Below are 22,309 nucleotides of genomic sequence, written 5' to 3'. Positions count from 1 at the left end.
CCCGGGAAGAGGGACTCTGGGTCGTAGAGCAGCCAACGTCAGAAGGAAGGATCAATCCCTTTTAGAAGAAAGGGTGGGCGAGAAGGGCTTCTACGGTGAATGGGCCATGATTCATTAGCGGAGGGAATGCCAACAGCGGGAGACGGGGGACCCCGCAGGCGCATGGGGCGCAGGGGACGGGGCGCCGTCGGAAGCGGCCGCGGGAGCGCGTGTCCAAAGCGCCGCAGGGAGGCAGCGGGCCGCGCGCCCTGACGGGCGGTGACGCCTTACTGGTTGCCCGGTGCGGCGCGCAGGGGTTCGGAGACCCGCGGCTCCTTCTTCGACGCCCGTCCAGGAGAGCGAGCGGCTGCGACTGAGCCTTGGGCGGCCGTGGGGCCGAGAGCCATGAGGCCCGGGGGCGGCTGCCCCGCGGCGCTGCTGCTGGCGGTGGGCTGGCTGCTGCTGGCGGGCCTCCCGGCCGCCCGCGGGGTCAACGTCACCGCCCTCCAGGACCCCGGCCGGGCCCGCTCCCTGGACGAGGGCGAGCACTACGGCGATGGTGATGGCGAGGGCGAGGGCGAGGCCGAGGAGGGGGCGGAGAACTACCCGGGCGAGTCCGAGCACCCGTCGCAGCCCGAGGGCGACGAGGAGGAGGAGGAGGAGGAGGAGGAGGAAGGTGAGCAGGGAGGCTCCCTGGTGGGGACAGAAGCCCCTGTGGGGGCCAGAGCCCCGTGTCTGCCCGAGGACATCGAGACTGACCCCTGGGCACATTTGTAGAGCCCTTTGGCAGTCAGCCACGAATTTATACACTTTTCACTCGTGGAATGGCCTTGAAGAAACATGTTAATTTCCCAAGGCCACAGCAAGCTGAACAAGCCCACGTTTAGGAGTTGCTACAGAAATACTGCTAAAAAGACGCTTTGTTTTTTAAGTGATAGGAGGCAGAGGTAGTCTTCCACCAGGTGGAATTATTTTGACTCCCTTTGCAGTTACGTTTTTTCCCTTCCCATGGTAGGTTTTTTTTTTGTTTTTTTTTTAAGTTGCAAATTGCTTGAGGTCGTCTTTGTATATTTGCACGTTGCATTGGAACAAAACGGAACTCAGAATTCCCCTCATTGTGACACATCTAGATGGATCCATATGCGGACTAAACTGCCCAGAAGCCCCAGGTCAGCTTCTTGCAGCCCAACCTTGAGCACCTCTGCAGCGTGGAGGTGTTTTATTTGCACGTTCAACTTTGCACCCCAGAGGAACAGTGTGGCCTTAGAAAACACCGATCAAGGGATCCCACTAGTGGCGTTGTTAGATGATAACGTGTTAACCAAGGGAGAATGAGCTTGATGAGCTTGTGCTTGGTACATACTACTAGTAAATTTACCTTCTTCTGCTAGCTCTCTAAGCAATAAAACTTGACACGCCATTACACCTGTCCTATTGATTAGTAACTCACATGCTGGTAGGTCAAAGGTCAGTTGCAGGTGTGCAGCCATCTGAAGGTGAACGATTCCTTTACCTCATAAATGACCCAGCTGAGATTCTTTTAATATCCGTGGCAGTCTCCTGTCTCCTATACATAGAGAGTAGATGCCCTGTTTATCAGCTTTTCTTTTCTTTGCTGATGACAGATAGTGGCCCTTCGTGACAGAAAGAAATTGACTACCTGAGGTTAATGGCGGGATGAGATTTGTTATTGCCTTGATAAGATTACATTACAGAGAGCTTACACACACACCCCGAGACTGACCCAACTTCATCTCCTTGACTGGGGAAATGTGAAGAAGAAAAGGGACTAGAAAAGAGAAAAACATGTTCTAAAGCATAGTCCTTATTGCTTCACTCTAGTTTTAAAAGTAATTGCATTAATAACTTTAGTATTAAACTGGTCAAGGGATAGTTCCAGGTGTAAAAAGCTAAATGGAGTTTAGAGTAAACCTGGGTGACAGAACTATAATGCCTTCGATGCAAATTCAAATGCAGGATATTTATTTATTCTCTCGATGTCTCCATTTCCTTATCTGTGAACTTCAGGGAGTCCGCGTGCCTTCTGGAGTTTTATATACACAATTTCATGCATAGCTGCTTTTCCCTGGGGAAAGCGAGAATCCAGAACTTTAAACAATCTGAGGTGTCTGAGATCTGGATGTTTCTGAAATTTGGCAAAGCCCCTCTTAACCCTCAGAGGACCAGTGTAAAAATATTCAACACCATTTATGATCCACTGGACATTTTATTTTATTTTATTTTTAAGGCATTTTACAAATAATTTCAAATGTAAGAGCAAAGGGGCAGTGAAAACAACTTATTTGAAGTTTTAATAAGAATTCACATTTTATTTCCAAATTTATCCCAAATTTTTATTTAATTTTTCCTGGTTTTGAAGACTAATGGAAAAAGTACTTTTAGTGCAACTAAAAGCTCATTGGTTGTTATGCATGATTCTGAAATATAGCCATTTTATAAATACTGAGTCCAGATTTTAAGTACATCTTGTAATAGATTCTAGTTATTATTATTGTTCTTTTTGCACTTTATCATAACACAATACTTTTGAAAACTAGGAAGATACATATTTTTTTGAAGAGAAGACTGCCATATCCTTTCTCCATATTTGCAAAACCATTTTCATCTTTGATTTATAAACAATTAAAATTGTTGGTCCAATGAATTTATTCATTTCTACATCTACTTTCTTTCAATTACCTTTGTATTCACATCTGGCATTTATTTGTCTGTTTACTAGCCTTATCAAGTACATTCTTGTGTATAAACTACTTTAAAAAGGAAAGAATACTGTCTGAATCCTTTATCAAAATCGTATGGTCTGGCTCCATTTTCACAAAATATTTCAGGATCAAGTCCTTCCTGTTGAAGGGCTAATTAGAAGAGAATGCCAGATATCCTTCTCATTCTTAGAAAGATAATGTTCATTCATTGAGTCTTGAGCTAGAGATAATTCATCTAGTATAATACAGTGGTTCTCAGCCTTCTAGCCCTTTAAATACAGTTCCTCATGTTGTGACACAACCATAAAATTATTTTCGTTGCTACTTCATAACTATAATTTTTCTACTGTTATGAATCGTAATGTAAATATCTGATATGCAGGATGGTCTTAGGTGACCCCCGTGAAAGGGTTGTTCGACTGCCAAAAGGGTCGCGACCCACAGGTTGAGAACCACTGACTAAGGTATCATCTCTCATTTTGCTTACACAATGAATTTTAACATCATCATTAGCATCCAAAATGCTGCTATCTGTTTCTCTATGTTCATCTTCTGATTCATCCAATAATTGTGAAATGTTTTTCACTGTTAACTTTCTTTTCCTTGCCATTATGGACCAAAAGGAAATAAACTTTAAAATGTCAATTGTGTTCAATGAAAGCTGAAAATAGAGGATGAGAAAGATGCATCTAAACTTCTTTTATATCTTCCTGAAAGATGATGTGATTCTTTGGACAAAGCAATAAGGAAACAAAGTATGATGTAATACCTACAATTTATTTCACAATTATGTCACCTTTCTAGGCCATTCTAACAATTCTTCCATTTTATTATTATAGTCTTTTTTTAAAATAGGAGTAATTGATTAGTAATACTGAAATCCATCATTATGGATGATGAAATAACAAAATGTTTCAAAATATAGGAAAAATCACTAAGATACTATGTTATCTATACTCTTAATCCTTTTATACTCCTATCCCTATGCCTTTATACTTTTTGTATACCCTTATACCCTTTATTAATCTAAGATTTATAAATTTACTCTTAACCTGTTTACCTTTAGATTTATAAAAGGAACCAACAATAGACCTACATAATAATTTCAAGAGAAATGAGTTTTAGTCTATAAAATGAGGTTTATTCTATATAAATATAACTATATAGCATTTTCTCTTTTTCTTTGGAAGACCTGTAAGAAAGAAAAAAAATCATGAACTATCAACCATACAAATCAATTTTCAAAAAGGAAACTAAAAAATAAAAATTGTACTGTGATGTAATATACCAACAATTAAAGCATCCTGTCCAAAATGAAAGAGAACATTCCAGGATCTGGCCAGAACAGAAAAAACAGCAGGATCATTACCAGCCTCATTGTGGATGCCAAGCTTTTATCAGCACAGTCTAAGACCCAGTAGATATTTAGGGAAGCCTCATTACACTTTTGACTCATACTAAACTCACTATTTTTTTATTTGTCATTTTAATTTGTGTGTGTAAGAAAAGCTTGCTTATAATAGTTCCTATTTTAAACTCACTATTGAACTCTCCTTTTCACCTGTTCTTTTAAAGACAGCCAGTAAAGTATTTTGAGGACAACTGACTTTTCAGCTTACATATAGGACTTTCAGCTTACACACAGCATGAAATCAGTATTATCCAAGACATTAATAAAAATGTTGAACAGTACAGAGTACTGTGACACATGACTCCTACCACATTGGCACCAACCAACTAATTAGCATCAGTGGATCTTACTGTTGAAGTTATACATAAAACTTTACTGACATTGACATGCAGACCATATTTTTCCTTTTTACTCATAGATAGATAATGGGAAATTTTGATAAATACTACACTGAAGTCCAGATACATATAATCACCCTGACTCACCATTATAGGATCCCCATCAAAAAAGAAAGTCAGTGAATGACCTAATGAGCACTTAATACTCAAAGCTGAAAGGACCTTTGGAGATAACATGATTAAATCTCAACCTTTTAAAAAATATATATATATTCTTATTGATTTCAGAGAGGAAGGGAGAGGGAGAGAGAAATAGAAACATCAGTGATGAGAGAGAATCATTGATTGACTGCCTCCCGCATGTCCCACACTGGGATCAAGCTGTAATTGGGTGGCATGTGCCCTGTCCGGGAATCGAACTGCGACCTCCTAGTTCATAGGTCGATGCTCAACCACTGAGCTGCGCCGGCCAGGCTCAACTTTTTTTAAGTTAGGAGAACTTAAATAATTTTCCCAAAGTAGCATAGGTACTGAATAATAGAGCTGATTAAGTATTTAGTTTATTGAATGGTTTTTGAAAAGAGGTTATATATTTAAAAACATTTTTTTATTGATTTTAGAGAGGAAGGGAGAGGAAGAGATAGAGGCATCAATGATGAGAGTGAATCATTGATCAGCTGCCTCCTGCACACCCTCCACCAGGGATCTAGCCAGCAACCTGGGCATGTGCCCTGATCCGAAATCAAACCATGACTTCCTGGTTCATAGGTCAATGCTCAACCACTGAGCAACACAAGCCAGGCGAAAGAGGTTATATTTAAAAGTAGTCTAGTACTCATTCTCTTACCTGTGTTTTCTGTGTTCAAGATTTGGCTTTTAATTTATATCCCATAATGTGCCAGTTGAAAGTATCCAAGCATTTCAAGCAAAAATGTTAATTCAAAATTGATCATGATAGTCCAAATAATTTATTTAACAAAGTCAATATTGATTAACATATTTACATCTAGTGCTTACTATGTATTCAAGACACTATGTTTGGTACATCTATATATACAAAAGGCTAAGCAACCGGCCTACTGGCCAGTAGGTATGATGCTCACTGACCACCAGGGGGCAGACACTCAACACAGGAGCTGCCCCCCCCCCCCCCCCCCCCCCCCCGTGGTCAATGTGCTCCAACAGGGGGAGCACTGCTCAGCCAGAAGCCAGGCGCACAGCTGGCAAGTGCAGCAGTGATGGTGGGAGCCTCTCCTGCCTCTGCAGCAGTGCTAAGGAGCAGTGAGCTGAGTGGTAAGCAGCAGTGAGCAGGCGGGCAGTAAGAAGCGAGGGGTCCGAACTGCAAGAGGGATGTCCAACTGCTGGCAAGCGGAAATCTCCTGAGGAGTCCTGGACTGCGAGAGGGTGCAGGCCGGGCTGAGGGGACAACCCCCCACCCCCACCCCCATGCATGAATTTCATGTACCAGGCCTCTAGTAAGCATATTAAAACTATAAAAATATTGTCTTGCTGTAATAAAAATAGAAAAAAAATCTTTGAATTATATAAAATCAATAAGTGCAAAATGAGTGAGAATGAGGTTATCTCTTAAGCATTTTTATAGCAGTAAACAAGTTACAGAATGTTTTCATACACATTCTCTCATTTGATTTTCACAATAATCAGTGAAATAGATTCTCCTTTTCAAATTTTACAGAAAGGTTCACTAGGCCTGAAAGAGTTTAAGTAACTTACTCAAACTCAAAGCAGCTAATTAGTGGTAGAAGCAGCAATTTGGCTTTAACTCTAATGCATTTTCCCATGTAACATTGTTTCCTCAGGATATAATACCTTTTAAAAATTATCTTCTAACACCTCATTTAATATTTTTATCCTTTGAGAGTTTAGTCTTAATGTGAGCTATGAAGAATGGGTTATACACTATAGCAAGTGGAATTCATGCCAAACTTCAGAATGATGAGAAAAAAGAAGCTCTGTATTATGTGATTTGAACCCAATGATATTTAATCAAATACTTGTGTAGTCCTAGATTATCCTACTAATAAAGTGTTAGGAATAGTAGAACCAATCTATAATACATGATTTTAATGAACACTTGGTATAGAGACTTTTGTTTTAGATGAAAATGATACACTCAAAATTTTCAGAAAATAGAGAATTGGAAAAAATTGGACCTTACAATAGGCTGGATTTTTTTGTTTGTTTTTTTTCTGACTTTCTATAGGACTTTAAACTCATCATGTATTAAAGTAATGAAAAGTTATTTTTAGGTTATATAAACTTTCCTTGCAAGTTATTTCTTGATTTATTACTTTAAAGGCTTAGGCTTCTTTTGATGTAAACAATAATAGATGTACTGCTTTTCGCATTGCTTTTCTGATTTAATAAAACTTTTTAAAATGTCTGCTTCCCAGCTCTAGCTGGTTTGGCTCAATAGATAGAGCATAGGCCTGCGGACTGAAGGGTCCCAAGTTTAATTCTGGTCAAGGGCACATGCCCGGGTTGTGGGCTCAATCCCCAGTGGGAGGTGTGCAGGAGGCAGCCAATCAATGATTCTCTCTCATCACTGATGTTTCTGTCTCTTCCTCTCTTTTCCTCTCTGAAATAAATAGAAATATATTAAAAAATAAAATAAAATGTCTGCTTCCCACATGACAAGTACTTGTATCTCCATCCCCAAGTAAGAGCTTTTCACTTAGAAAAGTTTTCAAGTGATTAAATAATGTGTTTTTGTATTTTATGTTTAGGTTCAGAAATGAAAGTAGTGAAAGAAGTAGAATTTGGGATGTGCACTGTTACATGTGGTAAGTAGTATAGAGCACATAAACAATATTGTAGTTTAGGGGGAGGAAAGGTAAAAATAGTGTGGCAATTTTTATTTGTAATTTGTGTACTCTCATTGATTTCTATTCTAATGACTATAATTCACACACAAAACACAAACTGATTGCTTTAAAAGGGTGGATATGTCAGTTTATAAATTCTAAGTCTTATTTTAAGCCAGCTCCCTATATTTTTTTGGCACATACACTGCCTTCACCAAAGTAAAATTTCCTCCACCTCACAGATGTTCAGAAGATGAAAAATCTTGAGATGCATCTCACAGATGTCTTTCTACATACTGTGTTGGCAAATCTATCAAGAAATGTGCTTCTTTGTAATAGTCTATTCTAAATTCTACATTTCTCCAATTTATATGTCATATCTTGGAGAAAAGAGGTATTGGCTTGTGGGGAAGATAACATTCAAGGATTGTGACTTGTATTGATCATTTCATAAATAGAATTTGGATATAAAAATCTTTTACATGGTGGTGGGATTAAGGCAACACATGATCTACAATAGACTGGTGTTTCCCAAACTTAACTGTTCACTCTCAGTTCCTGAAGGATTTGTTAAAACACAGGTTGCTGGGCCTACCCCAGAGATTCTAACTCAGTAGACCTTCAGAGGGGCCTAAGAAATTATATTTCTGAACAAGTTCACCAATGAAGCTGATGCTGCTTGTTAGAAGACCATCTTTTCAGAACCACTATAGAGTAGCTTGTTGAGAAGATAATAGATAATTCACAATGAAATTAAGTTTATTTTAAATAGACTCTGCCTTGTAATAAAAAGACAGTGATAGGAGGGAAAGACAAAAACCAGAAGGTAAGACAGAAAATCCATGCAGATCTACATCAGAACATTTTTTATTTTTTTTTGGTCAAATATTACACCTGAATTACTTTCATTTGAGATAGTTTTTGTTTGTGAGTGTGTGTGATAAAATATACCCAACATAAAATTTACTATTTTAACCATTTAAAATGTACATTTCAGTGACATAAAGCACATTCACATTATGGTGCAACCATTAGCACCATCCATCTCCTGAATTTTTTCATCATCCCAAACTGAAACCTCCGTGTGCATTAAATATTAACTCCCTACTTCCCCTTTCTCCCAGCCCTTGGAAACCACTATTCCATTTTCTTTCTTTTTTAAAAAAAATTTTTTTTTATTGCTTAAAATATTACAAAGAGTGGCACATATGTCTCCTTCCCGTCGCCCCCCCCCCCCCCTCCACCTCCGCCTTGACCTTCCCCCGGCCTCCCCTACCCCTCAGTGTCTTGTGTCCATTGGTTATGCTTATATGCATGCATACAAGTCCTTTGGTTGATCTCTTACCACCACCGCCCCCCCCCCCAACCCTCCCCGGCCTTCCTGCTGTGGTTTGACAGTCTGTTCGATGCCGCTCTGCCTCTGTATCTATTTTTGTTCATCAGTTTATAATGGTCTTTATTATCCATAACTGAGTGAGATCATATGGTATTTTTCTTTCACTGACTGGCTTATTTCACTTAACATAATGCTCTTCAGTTCCATCCATGCTGTTGCAAATGGTAAGAATTCCTTCTTTTTTACAGCAGCATGGTATTCCAATGTGTAGATGTACCACAATTTTCTAACCCATTCATCTGTTGATGGGCACTTAGGCTGTTTCCAAATCTTAGCTATGGTAAATTGTGCTGCTATGAACATAGGGATGCATATATCCTTTCTGATTGGTGTTTCTGGTTTCTTCGGATATATTCCTGGAAGTGGGATTACTGGGTCAAATGGGAGTTCCATTTTTAACTTTTTGAGGAAACTCCATACTGTCTTTCATAGTGGCTGCACCAGTCTGCATTCCCACCAGCAGTGCACGAGAGTTCCTTTTTCTCCACATCCTCTCCAGCACTTGTCATTTGTTGATTTGTTGATGATAGCCAGTCTGACAGGTGTGAGATGGTACCTCATTGCTGTTTTGATTTGCATCTCTCGGATGATTACTGACTTTGAGCATGTTTTCATATGTCTCTTGGCTTTCTGAATGTCCTCTTTTGAAAAGTCCTTTGCCCATTTTTTGATTGGATTGTTTATCTTCCTTTTGTTAAGTTGTATGAGTTCCATATAAATGTTGGAGATTAAACCCTTATCGGTGATTACATTGGCAAATATGTCCTCCCATGCAGTGGGCTTTCTTGTTGTTTTGTTGATGGTTTCTTTTGCTGTGAAGAAACTTTTTATTTTGATGTAGTCCCATTTGTTTATTTTCTCTTTAGTTTCCAATGCCCTAGGAGCAGTATTGGTGAAGAAATTGCTTTGGCATATGTCTGAGATTTTGTTGCCTTTGGATTCCTTTAGGATTTTGATGGTTTCCCATCTTACATTTAAGTCCTTTATCCATTTTGAGTTTATTTTTGTGTATGATGTAAGTTGGTGGTCTAGTTTCATTTTTTTGCATGCATCTGTCCAATTTTCCCAACACCATTTATTGAAGAGACTGTCTTGACTCCATTGTATGTTCTTGCCTCTTTTGTCAAATATTAATTGAGCATATTGGTTTGGGTCGATTTCTGGGTTCTCTATTCTATTCCATTGATCTATATGTCTGTTCTTGTGCCAGTCTCAGGCAGTTTTGAGAACTGTGGCTTTGTAATACAGCTTGATATCTGGTATTGAGATCCCACCTACTTTGTTCTTCTTTCTCAGGATCGCTGAAGCTATTAGGGGTCTTTTTTTAAACTCCAGATGAATTTTTGGAGAGTTCGTTCTAGGTCTGTAAAATATGCCGTTGGTACTTTAATGGGAAGTGCGTTGAATTTATAGATTTCTTTGGGTAGTATGGACATTTTAATGATGTTGATTCTACCAATTCAAGAACATGGTATGTTCTTCCATCTGTTTATGTCTTCCTCTATGTCTTTTTTCAACGTCCTGTAGTTTTTTGAGTAGAGGTCTTCTTCCTCTTTAGTTAAGTTTATTCCTAGGTATCTTAATTTTTTTGGTGTGATGGTAAACGGGATTACTTTTTTAGTCTCTCTTTCTGTAAGTTCACTATTGGTGTATAGAAATGCCATAGATTTCTTGGTGTTAATTTTGTATCCTGCTACATTGCCAAATTCATTTATTAAGTCTAATAGTTTTTTTTGATTGAGTCTTTAGGTTTTTTATGTACAATATCATGTCATCTGCGAATAAAGACAGTTTTACTTCTTCTTTTCCAATTTGGATGCCTTTTATTTCTTCTTCTTGTCTAATCGCAATGGCTAATACTTCCAGTACTATGTCGAACAGGAGTGGTGCGAATGGGCATCCCTGTCTTGTTCCTGTTCACTGTTCCATTTTCTGTCTCTTGAGATAGTTTTCAGCCTTTTTTTTTTTAACCTTAATTTCTTCATGAATGAAAGTCAGAAAATGAGAAGAATCCATGTAATAAACCTGTGATTATTCATTTACAATTTATATCTTTCTTCTGTTGCTTACTTGAAACATTTTCATAAGAGAATTATATTTATGACAATTCTAGTAATTATATATTGTCTTACACTATTATTAAAGGTGTGTTTCAGAAATTATATATTCATTCAACAAATGATTTTCTGTTTGGGGACTTTTAGAAATTTTTTCTGTCTACAATGCAGTCTACTGGGAATACAGCCGTGAAGAAAGCAGAGGAAATGCTGCCTTCAAAGATTACATATTTTAGTTGGGTCAAAGACATAAATAAAAGTAAAATATGTAATATGTCAGATGGTGATAAGTTTTAAGGAGAAAACCCAGAAAAGACAACATTTTGCATCTAAAATATTTTTTAAATATTTAAAAAATGTTTTCAATTTATAACAACTCTGTGAAGGGAAAAATGCTTTAGTGAAAATTCTATTGAACTCCCAAAATAATGTAGCAGCCAAAATTTTTTCTTTTTCTGGAATACACAGGCAGATTTTTGAGTGTCACTTGGATTTACAGAAAACCTTAGCTATTTACATCATCGCAATAAACTGTATTTTGCAAGATAAATAAATACATTTATTTATTTATGCTTGAAAATTTTTTATGCATTTCAGAATAAGGGTGTGCTTCTAGATAGGGACCTTTCATAAATTCACGTGAAACCATACTGTAGCCATTTTTAGGCATCTCTTTTAATCAAGAGACCTTTCCTCTTCCAATCTTCTATTTCTTTATCTCATATGGAGCCCTCTCCCTTGCTACTCAATTTTCGGTCCAGAGACCAGCCACATAGCTTGGGAGCTTGTTAGGAAGGCAGACTCTCAGAACCTGCTGAGCCAGAATTTCATGTAAGATCTCCAGGCGATCTGCAGGCTCGCTGAACTTTGAGAAGAACTATGATAAGCCATTTCTAATTTCAACTTCCCCTTGCCCTTGAGAATGGATTTTATGATTAACATCATATAGGGGTTGGAAGAGGAAATCCGGTAAACAAGGAAATCAAGATGGACAGTTCCCTAGCCTGTGACCCAACAGTCTTTTCATAGGTCATGTCGACTTACGAAACACCCAAACCTATAGAGAACTTTTATGAATTTGAGCCAAACTGACAATTGCCAGGATGCAAAATCTCAATAGATTGAGAAAATGCTCTGAAGAATGCCAGTTTTGCAGCTTATTTTATACATTAGAATAAAAGGAGGAGACTTCAGGATGGAACATGAAATCCATTGATGGTAGATTAAGGGGGCGGGAGAAAGCAAACCAGGGAAATCTCTGGGACTGGATAAAAAGGCAAAATAGAGAAACACATGCTTCCTTCACATTGGTGGGTAAAGGAAAGTTAGTAATTAATTATAGAGATGGTATTCAGGGAATAAGCTAACAGGGAAGGTTCTGTGATTGTGTGCTCTCATGCCTGGGTTGTGGCTTGAGGGATCTGGAGAAGAAGATTACTCTGACATGTTATCTTAGATGCAAAAAGATAATAAACAGGCTTACTTGAGGTAAATATTGACCTTTGTCAAGGCAGCTACAGGCTTAGAATGTGACTACCCACCATGACTTGCTTTCAGTTAGGAATTTTTATGTTCAGACCATCCTATGTGGTTACTTGAGTGTCTAAGGCCCACATGCAGACACCCCCCCCCCCCCCAGAGCTTGTCAGGTTTGGTATGTGGCCCTGTTTTCATTCACAGTCAGTTTATCACAGGACATGTTCAGCATGTGGCTGATCAAGCATTTTATCATCTCCAATTCTGGTGATGAAAGGCAAACTCTGAAGATCTATGATAGTAAAGGCTTGGCTTCTTGTTATAAAAATGTGTGGCAATTCTAAAGAGAGTATGTTGTTGAAAATGGAGATTCGATAATTAATAGTTTGTCCTGCTATATTTATTATCAATCTAAATATTAAAAAGCTTACTTTATGTTAAAATATGATTTTGGAATTTCCTCTAGAAGCTCCAAGTCTCCCTAAAAGTTCCATGGTCAAATAAATTTGGGAGATCCTGTGTACTATGTATTTCATTAAATCTAACACTTTATTGGTTGTAAGAAGCACAATTTATGTATCTCTAAAAAGGAAAATACTGCCAATTTGTGATATGCCATCAATTTTAAGATGCATTCTGATTTCAAATATGTTAAGATGTAAAAATTTTACATGTTAAATCAATGAAAGTTTACACACAAAGCATGTTAATTTATTAGCATTTTAAAAGTTTTTCCCAAATTCTGTAGTAAAGATATCCCTTTAATTTTATTTAATGCATTATTTTCAAATGTATATAATCATGGAATTCTTTTTCTAATGGTAACAATCAGAAGGACTGGTGTTACATGTAACTCACTTTAGGAAAAGCTGTTTTAGGAAGTAATTAAAAATAAAGGGTCTAAAAATTCTAAATGTTGTAAACCTGATTTGGGGAATTTAATTTCTGAAATTAAGAAAAAAGTCTCAATAAAAACTTAGATGGTAAAGAAAATAACTCTGTGGCATTTATTTTTCCTAACATTTGCCATTTTCTTTTACTGAAGGTGTTGGTATTAGAGAAGTTATGTTAACAAATGGATGCCCTGGAGGTGAATCTAAGTGCATTGTACGCGTGGAAGAATGTCGTGGACCAGTAGACTGTGGCTGTGAGTTGGACTCTGGAGGGAGACTGAGAGGGGAAGAGTTTACTCTGGGGAAATACTTTAACTTCAGGTTGTCATGAGTGGAATTGATATACTGAAAGGAAATCATAAGAAAACTTAAAATTCCACTTCTCAGGACAGTTATAGCTCTGAATAACTTTCTGCTGTTACTTTACATTTTTTCAATGTCTAAAATTTAACATATATTTTCTGCAATACACTGTAACCTTATTGTACTCAGGCTCTGTGGTCAAGGCTGTCCTATAGCAAAATATTTTTGACACTTTGGTCATGACATTTTATCAGTAGATTGGTACATCCTAAATTTTAAGTGATGTTCTATATCAAATTACACAGTGCTGAGATTTCATTATCTCTTATGGGGTCCCCAACCAGTAAATTGGAAGCCATGAGTAGATCTCAAAGTATGTTAGCTCATTGAGTTGGTTGCCCTTACTATTCCTCTTCTCCAGTTTATTCTACTGAAGGAGCAGATAGCTATTGAGTCTCCTACCTGCTTCTTTTGGTGACTTTATCTTTGTATCCATCACTCCTCTCTGCTCTTCTACATTCAAACTCTAAGTCTGATCACTTCTAGCATAGAATTTATTTTAAAATTGGAGGTAGATTTTAAAAGTAATATTATTTATAAAGCAATTTACAATGCTCTATGGTATTTTTGTATTTAATTTTTCTTTTTTTCAGGGGGTAAACCAATATCAGAAAGTCTTGACAGTGTGAAACTGGCCTGTGTTCATACAGCTCCTGAAAATCGTTTCAAATATATTTGGAAAATTCTAAGGCCAGAGCAAGTGAGTAATGAATATAATTTGGTGCTTTGTAGTGAGTGATAAAATTTGTTTCCCAGTGCTTGATGACTGCCAGAAAACTCTCTTTAAAAGCAGTTTGCAAAAATGAAGTTAAAATCATACAGCTTATTATTATTAGGATTTAATTTTTTTTCATAATTTATAAGTATGTCTTAGGATCAGCTATTAACAGAACTTAAAAACATTCATTTTATACAAATTATTTTATTTTGGAAGCAAGGCTTTCATTGTATATATAGGAATTATATTAATGACAACAGTATCTAACATTAACTGAGGGCTAATTAAGTGTCAGACATACACCAAATGTTAATGTTTCTTTTAACCCACATAACAATCCTATGAGGTAATTCCTAACATTATACCCATTTTACAGATAAGAAACTGAAATGCTGAGAGTAACTTGCTCTGGGTCACACAGGCAGGAAATGGTAGGATTGGAACTTGATGTCTAGATTGTCTGACTATAAAATTCATGTGCGTAATTAATTACTGCCCTAGACTGAGAGATAATGGCTCTTTTTTTGTTACAGGAAATTATTTCCTGATCTTAAGTTTACATGAAAAATGTTGATACTTCTTTTCTTTTAAAAAGCAACCCGTTGTACTTGCAAATGATTCAGCAATCCTAGAAGTAAGCAGGCCAATTCACCCCTTGGATTATGAGTGCGATACCTTCGAGAATAATGAAATAGTAGCATCTCTTAGATTCACAGTCTATACCTCAAATGGTAAGTGCCCAGCAATATTTTGGTTTGCTTATCTCAAACTTTAGAGAGCATCAAAATCACTTGAAGGGCTTCTTGACACACAGATGGCTAGCCTTACCCACAGAGTTTCCAATTCAGTTGATCTTGGGTGGGTTAGACAAAAGAATTTATAATTCTAACAAGTTCCCAGGTGCTGCTGGCAGACACCATAGTTTGAGAACCACTGGTTCAGATCATTTAGACTTTTCTACAAGGTAGTGCTTCATTTCTTTTTTTCAAAGTACAGTTGGATTTGCCTCACTTCAGGAAACTAGTGTATTCCTGAAATTTCTCCAAAGAACAATCCTGTAACGTGGATTATATTTTTACTTTTACTTCACCACAAAAGTGAAAATGTACACATGGAGTTCTCATGAAGGCTTACAAAAATTTTGTATAATAAAATGAAGGTAAGAAGCATTATGTCAAGGCATGTCTTTTAAAAAATTACCCATTTGAAGAAAACATTTTTTGACAAAACAATAATAGTCATCAATATATGTCACGAAAGGCAAATCTTGTCCTGAACATCATTTCACAAGTTAAAAGCTGCTTTCCTTGTGAAATGGATCCATGTGCATGTCCTTTTAATTTAGACTATGATATAAGTATTTCCTTTAGTTCAGTTGCTGCTAACCATTTTTATTGTTGTTGTCATCTTTGCTATTGGGAAGTGGGGGTTTTACCTGCAGTACTGGGTTCAGGATCTGAAGGAGGGGCCGATGCATGAATGAAAATTCTAGACAAGAAATATGAATTATGAAGGGGTGGTGGCCAGGTGGTGAAGAGCACACCAACTTCTGACCTGGTCTACTGTTTATTTACTTGAATACACATTTGCCCTTTAGCAATGCATACAGGCGTATCAAAGGTGAAGTTTGGTAAACAGTAAAGGGATTGTCAGGCTAGGGAATTGCCTTGAGCCAACACTCTCTCAACAGGAACAATGGTGCTTAGCGTCAGCCCTGCTAATGCCCGAGGTCCACTGGCCTTCCCTGTTCCTTGGTGCAGTCTCGTGACAGTATCATCAAGTGGTGGCTTCCCGCAGGTTTGGTTACAGGATTTTTTAGAATCCAGTTAAGGCTCAGGAGGCTTTTACCAGAAAAATGCCCACATGTACAATCACGCCAAGAGTTACCTGTGATTGTAAAGGGAGTTCATGGATTTCTTGAAGGTATTTCTTAATCCCAAGTAAAGAATTTATGCTGTAGTCTAGAGATACCATGCAACATAGCAACCCTTTATTGAATGAAAACAAGCTAAACTGTTTGGGGATGGTTTTTTGAAGTAAATTATTTATAAATTTTTTTGATATGTTGTATAATGTCTTTAAAAAATTTTTTTCTTGTGAAAGCTAATAATCTTACTCCGGTTTTTATTGAAAGGATAATTTAAAATATATATTTTTTGATTTCAGAGGGAGAAAGGGAGAGGGAGATAGAAACATCAATGATGAGAGAGAATCAATTGGCTGCCTTATGCTCGCCCCCCTACTGGGGATCAAGCCCAAAACTCAGGCATGTGCTCTAACTGGGAATTGAACCAGCGACCTCTTGGTTCATGGATTGGCACTCAACCACTGAGCCACACCGGCTGTGTTAAAAGGGTAATTTTAATGAAGTGCTAAAAAAGGCCAAAGAAGACCAAATATCATCAAAATAAAATTTTTCTCAATGAGTTTTGTTCAGGATATTATAGCTATCAGAGGGCATTCTTGGTTTTTGTCCCCTTTCTTGAGATGTTAGGACATCTCAATAGTTAGCTCTTCCCATGACTAGAAGGTGACATGCATTTGACAGCACATAAGTTAAGGCCTGGAACACAGACCCCATAATGTCAGTCCTTAACTGAGATAGCAGAGCTAACTATGTCTTCTCAGTTTAGGGCTGGTGGGGTAGCTCTGCTGTCTCAGTACACGCACTAGTTAATTGATAAAAATGTTTTCAGAACACTTTGGATCTATTGGTTTCTTTTAAAATGACAATTGTATACACCACTGTGACAGATGCTTTGGGTTGTTTAGACATCAAACAAATATATTGGTTATAAATGTCCACAATATGGTACTGGCTTGAAACAAATACATAACTCAAATATTTTAGGGTAAATATTATTTAGTTAATGAAAATGTCCCATCCATTCCTTTATATATCAGAGTTTTCACTTCTACAATAGTTGTCCTTCATAATTAGGCATTGTCTTGGCTTGAATTGTGTCCCGCTAAAAAGATACTTTCAAGTTCTAACTCCCAGAACCTCAGAATGTGCCCATATTTGGAAATAGGGTCATTGCTGATGTAATTAGTTCAGTTCAGATAAGGTCATACATACTGGAGTGGGACTTTAACCCAATATGACGGGTGTCTTTATAAGAAGAGGGAAAATTGGACACAGACAGACAGAGAGAGCGAGACAGAGGAGAATGCCATGTGAAGACACAAAGACACATGAGAAAAGGCAGCCATGAGAAAACAGTCAGAGACTGGAATTATGCTGCCCCAGCCGAGGAACATAAGGGCTTCCAAAGACTGGAAGAAGAAAGGAGGGGTCCTCTCCCAGAATCTCTGGAGGGAACATGGCCATACCAATACCTTGTATTCAGAATTTTTGCCTCCAGAACTATGAGACAACAAATTTCCTTTGTTTTTTTAGTCAACCAGTTTGTGGTACTTTGTTATGGTGGCTCTGGGAAACTAATACAAACATAAGCTTAGTTTTACTAAAAAGCTTAGTTTTACTAAAAAAAATTCAGCCTATTTCTTCATTAGAAAATTTCAAGAGGAAATGCAGCCTTTCTTAGATATTAGATTTAAAAGCAATCTAAGTGATCCTTGTGGGAAGACCCCTATTGAAATGAACTAAAATCCTCATACCCTCACTCTCTACCTTCTTGGCTAGTATTGCAGGGTCGTAGATAAATGGAAGGGAATTTTGCATTTCTTTTCAGGTTTTAATCCTACAAGGTGTCTTTTTTAAAAAGATATATATTTTATTGATTTTTTTACAGAGAGGAAGAGAGAGGGATAGTTAGAAACATCGATGAGAGAGAAACATCGATCAGCTGCCTCCTGTACACCCCCTACTGGGTATGTGCCCGCAACCAAGGTACATGCCCTTGACTGGACTCGAGCCTGGGACCCTTGAGTCCACAGGCCAACGCTCTACCCATTGAGCAAAACCTGTTAGGGCTCCTACAAGGTGTCTTTTATTTGAGCTTAAAAAATCCCACGGCTATTATAAACCTAAAATTTGCAAAACTGAAATTATTTTTAAAATTCAACAATGTTGGAATGTAAATACGTAATTTCTCTATCATATTTGGAACTATTTAGTGAGATCACTAAATTGAGTGCATAACTCTAGAACTACTACGGAAAATGGAACACTATACTCCACGGTGTTTAAAGAATAGAAAGAAAAATTCAGACAAATGAGCTGTTGAGGTTGCTCATATAGGAGATTACTTCGGATAAATTGATACTTACCAAAATTAAAATATTAAAAAATATAAAACATGGCTGCAGAAATCATTAAACCCCCTTAGACATTGGTATGATTCAGCAGTTGCATCTGGTCCTTTCCACATAAATCTTTTATGATTCTATGATTTAGGAACCAGAAAGAGCCACAAGAAAGCTATATAATTCACAATATAATACTTTATGTAAATTGGCTTTTCACCAATTTATAATGCAGCAATGTTATAACACATATGGTAGACTGGCTTTGTCCTTTTAATAGCCTTATGTTCATAAAGATATGGGAGAGAATGCCTGATTTAAAAGTGGTGTGTGGGTATTTGTATGAAAAAAAAAATGAGCTTCAACCACTGTCTTACAACATATATAAAAATCAGAGATGTATCGTAGTCTTAAAGGTAAAAGTCAAATCCAGAAAGCTTTAAAAAGGGAAACAGAACATCTGCATAATTCAGGCGTAGGTAAGGGTTTCTTGGACATGACTCAGAAAACCAACACCGTAAAAGGAAACATTGATCAATTATGCTTCACCAAAACTAAAAACTGCAGTTCATTAACAGAAATCATTATAAAAATGAATAGGCAAGCCAAAAATCGGAGAGAAAGAAATTTATAAAACGTACAATTAATACGATCAGTTTAAGAAAAGGTCTTGCAGTGTCTTGGAAAACTAAGCATACCTCTACCCTATGACCCAGCAGTTCTACTCTTACGTATTTATCCAAGAGAAATGAAAATGTGTGTTCACAGAATGACTTCTTCAAAAATGTACATAGCAGCTTATTTATAATAGCACCAAACTGGAACAGCCTAGATGGCTATCAATAAGAGAATGAGTAAACAAATTGAGAGATACTACTCATTAATAAAAAAGAAAAAAATTCATTAATAAGAAAGAAAAAAACTTGGTACATGTGTAAATATGGGTGAATCTCTAAAACATTATATTGATTGAAAAAGTCCTACACAAAAGAATACATAGTATATGTTTCCATGCCTATGAATTCTGGAACAGGCAGGACTAATAGGTGGTGGAAAAGAGAATCAAGATGGTTGTTGCCTCTGGAAGATAGGGCAGGGATTACCTGGGAGGGGCTCAAGGGCACTTTCTGGGGTATAGCAATATTCTGTGTATTGCTAAGGGTTTAAATTGCATGTATGTGTTTGTATATGTCAAAAATAAGCAAATGTACATTTAAGATCTTTGTGAAAGTTATTGTTGAAATTTTACCTCAGAAGAAAAAAAATATAAAGAATATAAAAAATATAAACTATAGTTAATGATATGCCAGTTGAAGAATTTTGCTAGGAAATGTGCAGACATCAGTAAATTATGTTGAAATGCATTAAAAATACACGACGGGACAGAAGGATGGATAGACGGATAGTAAAATGTTGTTGGTAGTGTCTAGGTGGTAGGAATACATAATGTTCATGGTCAAAGTCTTTCAACTTTCTGCATGTTTGAAAAGAACATTTCAAACATGCAGAGCAGGTTAATTAACTTTCCATCCACTAATTCTTTCTGTATATTTCTAGAGTTATTTTTCAGATATGAAGTTTCCATTTCCTTTTTCTGTCAGTAGGAATAATCATCAGATATATGTATGTTTTTCTCTCTAGAATTGCAGATGAAAAGATCAAAAGGACCGGACACTGATGCAGTGCTAGTGTTTGTGCTGACCATCGGAGTTGTGATGTGTATATTTGTGATCTTTGTGCTGATCTTCATAATTATAAACTGGTAGGTGAAGGACTGAAAGTGAGTCTCCCCCTTGGTTGATGTCCATCTATCTGCCCCTCCCTTGTCCCATGAATCCAAAGCTCTGTCCATGATGTCTCTCACCTGTGTCTTCAAACTGCCCAACTCCTGCGACTGTCCTAGTACAGTCTGCCTAATCTCATGACTTGTTTCCCAGTCATGAGAGAGCTTTTAAATGCAGTTTTTACAGTTTTACATAGTAGTTGCTTTAAAAAGTCTATTGAATGAATATTTGTGCTGTCCAGTTGTAGTTATGACAACCCCCAAAATTGGTTATTGTAACCTACCAATGCAGTTATAGGAGAATATTTCCAATACCTACATGAGTAGTATACCCTGTTACATCTGAGGGCTCTACTGTTGCAATGCAACTGATGTACCGCAAACTAAAAATAAATTGTGACTAAGGAGGCACTTCTATATAGACAAAAGCGAAACATAAATCTATTTTTAGTTTTCATTTCACATAAAAGATTTTTTTTGTTTTTGTTTTATCTCCCAGGGCGGCAGTAAAGTCTTTCTGGGAGGGAAAAGTCTCAGGGACTGAGGTACGTTCTGAGCAGACTTCAGTGAAAGGCAAAGGGTCAGCTTCTCTTGAACGATCGCCAACAGGAATACGTGGACGTGAAGATGACGCCCTGAGCGAGTGGAATGATTAATGTGTAACAGGCCAAAGGAGAGCAGAGCATACCAGATTCATTATTATAAAAATAAAATATGTAGTGAAATACTTTAATAATATTGCAAGTGATTTACCACAGTCTGAAGCTAATACAATGTGAGCAGGGGCTGTTTTAATTAGTTCTTCTTTGTGGTAGACTTACAAAAAAACTCTTTTTAATTTGTTCTCAACATTTATCATTTCAGGTAATCACTTGGTAACATTTATCTAGAGATACAAACACACAAAATCTTCCCAACACATTTTTTTTTATCACTTTGATCACTTCCAAGGTGGTTTGAATGTTCTGTCCCGAAAAAGAAAAATAAAGAAGATGCCTTGCATATTAGATTTTCTCCCTCTGCGAGCACTGGATTGAACTTGTTAAAGCCAACCATACTACTTTAGACATAAAGACATAAAGAGCATCACTCATAACACATGAAATAATAGCAATAACAACAATGATAACCAACCATGCATAGTGTCCATATGTGCCAAGCGTTTCTCAAAGCACTTTACGTATATCAGGTGATTTAATTATAGTTCTACATAGAAAATATGGAAAGAAGAAGTATGAAGGAACTGGAGGCGGCTGAGTAAATGATGTGAACTTTTTTTTTCTTGGAGGATATTTTTTCCATTGATTTTTAGAGTAGTGGAAGGGAGGGAGGAGAGTGAGAGAAAGAGAGAGAGAGAGAGAGAGAGAGAGAGAGAGAGAGAGAGAGAGCGCCATGTGAGAGAGACAGATCTATGGGTTGCCTCCCACACTCACCCTGACCATGAATCAAACCCGCAACCCTTAGGTCCACAGGCCAATGCTCTAACCACTGAACAGCCACACTGGCCAGGGCTAAATGATGTGAATTTAACATGCCCTGTATTCTCACAGAAACATTAAGGACTTTTAAGTAACTACAAGCATTTTCATTGTGTTGGTATGCAGGAGATAACACCTTAAAACCAAGGTACTATTTCTGTACATCATCATCTACCTTTTTTCCTGTGTCATCATGTGATACAATTATGGACAACTATCAAACAAGATACCAAGGCATTCGATAATTTGACTAGGTAGACTTCATCAGAAATTAACTTTCTAAGGTAATGAAAATAGTACAAAATGCACATACATTTTTGTTTAGATGAATTCTATGCCAACTTCATTGACATTATGGCATTTATCTGATGGTAGCATTAACTCTGCACATCTGGAAAGAAGACTGTACATGGGCATTTATACCTCCCTCTAGTAGCCTAGATATAGGCTGTGCTGTGGAATTATCCATGCTTTCTATTACACAGCAACTAGAGGCCCAGTGCATGAAATTTGTGCATGGGTAGAGCACCTAGGCCTGGCTGGCGATCAGGGCTGATCAGGGCCTTCCTTCTGCCGGCTACTGGCTGCTGGCTGGGGCCTGCCTGCCTTCATTTGGCACCACCCCCTGGTGGTCAGTGCACATCATAGCAAGTGGTCGAA

The 22,309-nt window shown here is 37.5% G+C and overlaps 1 protein-coding gene across 1 annotated transcript; it reads left to right on the top strand.

Moving 5' to 3' along the window:
* The first annotated feature begins 384 nt into the window (after positions 1–384).
* Positions 385–20,827, top strand: SPACA1 (sperm acrosome associated 1). Its single transcript, XM_059699619.1, has 7 exons — positions 385–619; positions 7,214–7,255; positions 13,251–13,352; positions 14,055–14,161; positions 14,775–14,910; positions 20,030–20,150; positions 20,671–20,827. The coding sequence occupies exons 1-7, from the start codon at positions 385–387 to the stop codon at positions 20,825–20,827; spliced, it is 900 nt and encodes a 299-aa protein (XP_059555602.1).
* Positions 20,828–22,309: the final 1,482 nt, after the last annotated feature.

This window comes from Myotis daubentonii, chromosome 6, assembly GCF_963259705.1.
Source record: "Myotis daubentonii chromosome 6, mMyoDau2.1, whole genome shotgun sequence".
Classification (NCBI taxonomy): Eukaryota; Metazoa; Chordata; class Mammalia; order Chiroptera; family Vespertilionidae; genus Myotis; species Myotis daubentonii.
The sequence above is the reverse complement of the archived record's forward strand: the minus strand, read 5'-3'. Positions and strand labels throughout refer to the sequence as shown.

Excerpts from the sequence above, each read along its gene's own strand:
- SPACA1 (XM_059699619.1), top strand. The coding sequence starts at position 385 with ATGAGGCCCGGGGGCGGCTGCCCCGCGGCGCTGCTGCTGGCGGTGGGC. Across the intron at positions 620-7,213 it reads GCACCCGTCGCAGCCCGAGG|TAGTGAAAGAAGTAGAATTT; the intron begins GCGACGAGGAGG and ends CAGAAATGAAAG. Across the intron at positions 13,353-14,054 it reads TGGACCAGTAGACTGTGGCT|GGGGTAAACCAATATCAGAA; the intron begins GTGAGTTGGACT and ends TCTTTTTTTCAG.